The following is a 6,546-nucleotide window of genomic DNA, read 5'->3' on the forward strand; positions in this document are numbered from 1 at the left end:
AGGGGTGTGGCGGGTATCCCCCCCCCCCCCCCCCCAAAAAAAAAAAGAGTACTAACTGTATTATTGCATGACTACAAAAACCTTCAGAAATCAAGTTCTGAAAATGTATATAACATTCAAGTATTCACACTCTACACATGCTGGTTACGTAAAAAGGGGAAAAGGACAGGGCACAAGAAGAAAAAAAAGAGGAACAATGAAAGAGAAAGAGGAATCTGAAACAGGTGGCAGAGCAGCCGACTGAGACACTGCTGGACAGGAAACAGAATAAAAGAGAGAGAGAGAGAGGATGCATTTTTAAAATGACACACATTCTGTGCTGAACAGCCTCACACAGCAAACACACTCCTACGACAACCTGCCAGACAAATATAACCGAATATTCAGAGCCTCAAAGAGACTGAAACGCAGACTGACACTTCAGTTGTTACAGAGCACATAACTGTATGTTCACTCACAAATGCACTTCAATACTACACATAACTGTAAATTGCTGCTTACACGACATTTTACCTCTGTAATGTGTAACACACACTACTGTTCAAAGGTTTGAGGTTTTATTTTTTTTAAGAAATTTAGATTTTCATTCTTCAAGGACACATTTAAGACATTTATTATGTTACACAAGATTTAATATGTAAAATAATAACTTCTTTTAAACTTTCTATTCATCAGAATCCTGAACAATACATATTGCAGTTTCCTTAAAAAATATTTAGCAGAAAAACTGTTTTCAACATTTATCAAAAAAAAAAGTTTGTTTTTAGAATGATTTGTTACTGAAGGATCATGAAGACTGTTGTAATGACTGATGAAAATTCAGCTTTGACATCACAGGAATAAATTATATTAAATTAGGAAAGTTATTTTAAAATTTTAATATTTCACAATATTAGCGTTTAATATTTTGCACAATATCTTTAATCAAATGAATGCAACTTTAGTGAACTTATGAAATCTTACCGCCCTCAAACTTTTTAACAGTAGTGTATTTCCAAATGAAACAGGATATTCATCATCAAGAGCAGGACTGTAAAGTGAGCAATACATACTTGAATTAATTAATAAATAAATAAACGAATAGCTATTTGGCTATTAGCAAACGTTATTCAATACCACACATGTGATGTCAATAGAAAAGAAAAGCTGTCTCCAATGAAGAGCAAGTTCATGGATTAAAAAGTTTTTTTGTTTGTTTTTTTTGGAATAATGTAAACCATGTAAACTTTACTGTGAAACAAAAATACGATTAATTTCTGAATTAAAAATAACATTGGACTGCACTTTTATCCACTTGGAACTGATTGGCCATCAAAGTGGGTGTAGCATACCAGAATTCATTCATCCATTGTATATTTTTAAAGAATGGCGACGGATGATTAATAGGGAGGAATTTGAAAATAAGATGGATTCAAAATTAAATAAGTTAGTAGATAGGGACAAATGAATACATTTTGATGAAAGATTACAAAGGCAAAAGTTTTCTTTGGAATAACGTGCTGGATTGCACACAATAAGACCATAATGTTAAAAGAAAGTAAATAGCACAGGAAGAGGAAAAAAATGTAACATTTTCTTAATTAGATCCTACAGTCAGTTGCAATAAACTCCATAGGTTCAATAAAAATGTTTTAAAAAGTTAATCAAACTCCTTAAATTCTGTGTTTATGGCTTAAAATTGAAGCCTTTAAAAAATAAGACAGGAAAAGAGTGATCTGGAGAAGTGCATAAGAATCGGTCTCCTTTTTCCCCCTCCAATTTCACACACATACACACACACGTCTCAAGTCAAATAGGGCTGCATAGTTAGGACAGATCCGTGAGTATAAATGTCTCACAGTGGCTATTGTGTGGGCAGGAAGCGGCATCAGGAGCATTTCCAAACGCACACGGCCAGACTTCCCCCAAAGAACATGTAGAGCAGGTTCCTGACTTCATGGCTCACCTCGAACCCAAACCCCTCACCGATCACCACATGCCACGAACTGCCAAACTTCTTATCCATGGACTCCTTGATCATCTTGGCAGCACTCTGAAAATAGAGTGAACCAGCGAGAAAGAGAGCGAGATGAAAGCATGTAGGCTACTGGAGCAGTCCAGATGGCCAGACTGTGAGCGTGTGAAGCGTCCTGACTCGGTACTAGACGGAAACACAGAGCCCAACCCCACCTGTGTGTCCTGGGGAGCACATTTATCTGAAAGCCTGCGCTTCATAACAAAAGCACACACTCACACACACCCACACACTCAAACCTGACTGACCTCATTGTTGGCGGCAAATTTCTCACAGGCTGTGACGCACAGCTCCATAGTCTCCACGCGCATCTCCTCTGGCATATCTGTGTGCTGCAGATGAAACCAACACCACATATTCTAGTCAAGCTCTTACAGGTGTAATGGAATCATTTTTATAAAGAAAGAAATTATAAAGAAAAACTGCCACTGAAATATCTGGAGTCAGTAAGACTTCTACTTTTTTATTCATCATAGATGCGATCATTTGAACAACAGTAAAAAAGACTTCTACATTGTTACAAAAAAATTTATTATCAAATAAAAACATCAAATCGATACTGATTTACTAAAATGAGGGAACTAGGTTGTGGGAAGTAATTCTTAATGCGTGGCCACAATTGAACTAAAATTAGGGAATTAATTAATAAAGCAACTGAACAAATTAAACAAATGATGGATGAATATATAGTTTTGTTCGCAATTTATGTGCAAGTTTCAGATTGCTTTTTAACTTTTAAGATTATGAATCTTAAATAAAAAAGATCACAGGTTCCACAAATATATATCTTTTTTAACAAAGATAATAATAAGAATTGTTTCTTGAGCAGCAAATCAGCATATCAGAATGATTTCTGAAGGATCACGTGACACTGAAGACTGGAGTAATGATGCAGAAAATTCAGCTTGATCATCACAGGAATAAATTACATTTTTAAAAACATTAATTCATCAAACATCAATTATTTTAAACTGTGAAAATATTTTTGATCAAACAAATGCAGCCTTGGTTAGCATAAGAGACCTGAACTTTTGAACGGTTATGTAGCCTATAGAAAAGTTACTATAAATTATTATTAATTACAATAATGTAAAGAAAGATATATTAAACACTTTAAAATAAATACACAAACTATGTTCCGTTGACCAAGGCAGTGCAAAATATTAAAGGGGTGGTTGATTGCGATTTCACTTTTTTAACGTTAGTTAGTGTGTAATGTTGCTGTTTGAGCATAAACAATATCTGCAAAGTTACGAAGCTGAAAGTTCAATGCAAACGGAGATATCGTCTTTAAAAATGTTGGCAGTTTAATGCCAACAAAAATGGCTGGTAAGGGACTACAACGAGTTACTTCCCAGGTCCGTTACGTCAAGAACCCAGAATTTTACATAAACCCCACCTCCGGGAACACGCACCAAAGGGGGCGAGGCCATGCTGCGCTGCTTTAGAGAAGAGGAAGAGAAAACTAGAGGTGCACGTAAAAATCTATTCACATATGAATCGCGATTCTGTCTTCTATCAATTCTAATGGATTCACAAGTTTCAAAATCTATGTTCTAAAGCAGCGTTCTCATCCTGTTCCTGGCCTCGCCCTGCTCTGCACACGCTCTGCATCTCTCTCGCTCTCTCTCTCTCAGATCATCAGCTCAGTGAATACACTTATTTTCACATACTATTAGAAGCGTTATACATGGACGTGCGTGCGGGTTCCGAACTGTATTAAAGCTTTAATCAGAATAAAACCGTATATTAAAAGCTAACATAAGCAGTAGCATTTACAAATAACAGCGTATCTAAAAGTATGAGACAACAACGAACAAAAATCTTAGGCCTACCATTAAAAGCCGTGCTTGCACAGGTTCTGCGCGATCCTCTTCAATAATATCCTCTGTGTCTCAATCAGGCTCAAACTGATAAGCAATATAGACGACGTCATTGTTTACAATACAACCAGAGCACATGCCTCTATGTTGAGGGGCGGGACGTTTAGACGCGCGCTAGAGGCGGTTTAGCCAATCACAACACACTGGGCTAGCTAATCAATCAGAGCCCATCGTGTATTTCTGAGGGAGGGGCTTCATAAAAGCAGGAAATGATCAGTGCGTTCAGAGGAGAAGGGACAGAGCAGTGTGGAATAAAGGTAAATTATGTGGAAAAATAATGCGTTTTTTAACAAACGAAGCATTAACACATTTAGCACCCCATAAACACAAATCAAGCCTAGAAAAAAAACAGTCAACCACCCCTTTAAGACCATCCATGCCAAATAAAGAAGCAGTGCAAATAGTATGCTTGAGAAAAAAAGGGGGGTAAACAGATGTTTAAAATCTCATGTTTTGAAAAGGATGGAAAAGGGAGCAGTTGGAGTGATCTAACACAAAAAAACACAGACACATCCATAACTGGTTATTTCTATCTAGGTCACAGCAGCAGTCGAGCTGCACCCACCCTGATGAGCGGAAAGCTTTGCAGTCTTTTGTAATCGGCATCCTCTTTTTTACCATCACCGGTTTCTGCCATCCTTTTCTTTACTAAAGAGAGACAGAAGGATTAGTCCTGTCTGATGAAAAGGAAAATCAGAACATTAGGTCAAAATTCTGACCCATTTTTAGCATTGGCAAGGAGAATGAAAAACACATTTGTTTGTCCATGAACAAAATTAAATGTGGGTTACTGTCCTCATCAAATATGCAAATGTCTCAAAATGAACATACAGGAAACGACTAGACTAGACTATACATCAGGGTGATTCTTGAAAATCGGGACCCCAATAAGGAGTAAATAAGAAATTGTAAAGCTTTAAAGCCGTAGTGGAAAGGGGAAGAGTTTAATAACTATATAAAATGATTTCTGAAGGATCACGTGACACTGAAGACTCGAGTAATGACTGCTAAAATTTCGTCTTTGCCATCACAGGAATAAATGATGCTTTTAAATATACTGAAACCCAAAAGAGTTATCTTAAATTGTAATAATATTTAACAATATCACTGTATTTTTGATTAAATAAATGCAGACTCGGGGAGCATAAGAGACTTCTTTCCAAAAACATTTTATTAAACTTTTATTTAACTTAACTTAATCAGAACGAAAAGACCATTTTCTAACTGTAAACATCTTAGCATTGCATTTACAATATTTGTATAAGATGTATATTTGTGTAAAATGTGTAAGTCTTAATGTTAAGAGCCCATGTCATGTACATGGTCAATTACTGTAAAAGCATTTCACAACATTCAATTAATATTCTATTAAAAGCATTCAGATTTATACAAAATAAACACTCTGTTGTTAAAAATTAATTGTGCAAAGGGCAACAGAACCAGAATTCTACACACTTAAAAAGATTACCTACCAAAACAAATAAAAATTGTGGGAAAATACATATGTTTTCCGTCTTCAGCGCGTCATTATATAAAATAAGTTGATAAACTGATAAATAAGTATGAAGATAAACAAGTGTATCCAGTACGCGTTTGTTTTTAGCATCTCTGGGCTAATGTTAGCTTGCTAGCTCGACTCCATCCCCCTTCGACTTAAAACGCTACGACTGATAAACAGCTGAAAGAAATGTTGAAATGTAAACATGTAAATCATTTAAAGCTCGGTAATATTTCATTTTTAACAGCACAGCTCAAGTACATACCCCTCTGTAGCACTATACACAGACACGTTCCTCTACTAGTGTTGTCATGGAGACACACCGGCCTTGGCAACCTCCGACCCACGTGACCTGTTCATTTCCGCCTCCGTCCACATCTTTCTTTCTTTCTCTCTTTCTTTCTTTCTTTCTCCTTTGATACAATGACACGATTCTGGACATATTGTTATTGTATAAACTATAATACAATAATTATATGTATTTTCATGATAATTCTGGGCATTTCCAAGAATAGCCTACTTTACTTTTTTGTAAGTGATCGTGCGTGTATATCAGTAACAGTATGAAAAAAAGCCTGAAAGTGTGTTTTTGTGTTAAAGGGGTCATATGATGCGATTTCAAGTTTTCCTTTCTCTTTGGAGTGTTACAAGCTGATTGTGCATAGATAAGATCCCTGAAGTTGCAAAGACTAAAGTCTCAAACCCAAAGAGATATTCTTTATCAAAGTTAAGACTCTGCCACGCCCCCCTAAAACGGCTCGTTCTAACACGCCCCCACATATCTACCTCACTATGTGGAAATATTAACATAATGCCGCCCAAATGTTCACGCAAAGAAAGAAGGCGTGGTTTCAGTAACCGCAGTTAGTGTTGAAGCAGCATGTCAGGGAGACGCTGTGTGTTTCTAGGCGAAAGCAAAAGCTCTTTATTTGGCCTTCCAAAAGTAGATGCATTTAGGAATCTTTAAGATCACTTACAACAGAACAGCAATGCATTTTATGAACGACCGTTTCGTGAACCTAGGAGAGGAGGTAATTCTGACTTTGCTATGACAATCTGCGCTTCTGAATCAGTTACTGTTTTGTTATTAGTTTAAGTATTTGCTATTGACTGTTCAAATGCACAGTTTTGCGCATCGTGTGTGTGTGTGT

At 36.5% G+C, this 6,546-nt stretch overlaps 2 protein-coding genes across 3 annotated transcripts in view; both read right to left on the reverse strand.

Annotated features, from left to right (window-relative positions):
- Positions 1 to 6,546, reverse strand: part of LOC107585068 (neuronal pentraxin receptor-like) — a 25,457-nt gene that overhangs the window by 7,286 nt on the left and 11,625 nt on the right. The window lies entirely within an intron of this gene.
- dnal4a (dynein, axonemal, light chain 4a) lies at positions 1,535 to 5,730 on the reverse strand. Of its 2 annotated transcripts, none has more exons than XM_016271840.1 (4): positions 5,661 to 5,730; positions 4,463 to 4,545; positions 2,263 to 2,346; positions 1,535 to 2,032 (listed from the first exon to the last, which is right to left on the reverse strand). In XM_016271840.1, the coding sequence occupies exons 2-4, from the start codon at positions 4,532 to 4,534 to the stop codon at positions 1,868 to 1,870; spliced, it is 321 nt and encodes a 106-aa protein (XP_016127326.1). In that variant the 5' UTR covers positions 4,535 to 4,545; positions 5,661 to 5,730; the 3' UTR covers positions 1,535 to 1,867. The 2 variants fall into 2 exon arrangements, with proteins under 2 accessions (XP_016127326.1, XP_016127329.1); XM_016271843.1 differs by lacking the exon at positions 5,661 to 5,730 and adding an exon at positions 5,487 to 5,516.

Source organism: Sinocyclocheilus grahami, unplaced genomic scaffold, assembly GCF_001515645.1.
Source record: "Sinocyclocheilus grahami isolate Dianchi unplaced genomic scaffold, SAMN03320097.WGS_v1.1 scaffold66.1, whole genome shotgun sequence".
Classification (NCBI taxonomy): Eukaryota; Metazoa; Chordata; class Actinopteri; order Cypriniformes; family Cyprinidae; genus Sinocyclocheilus; species Sinocyclocheilus grahami.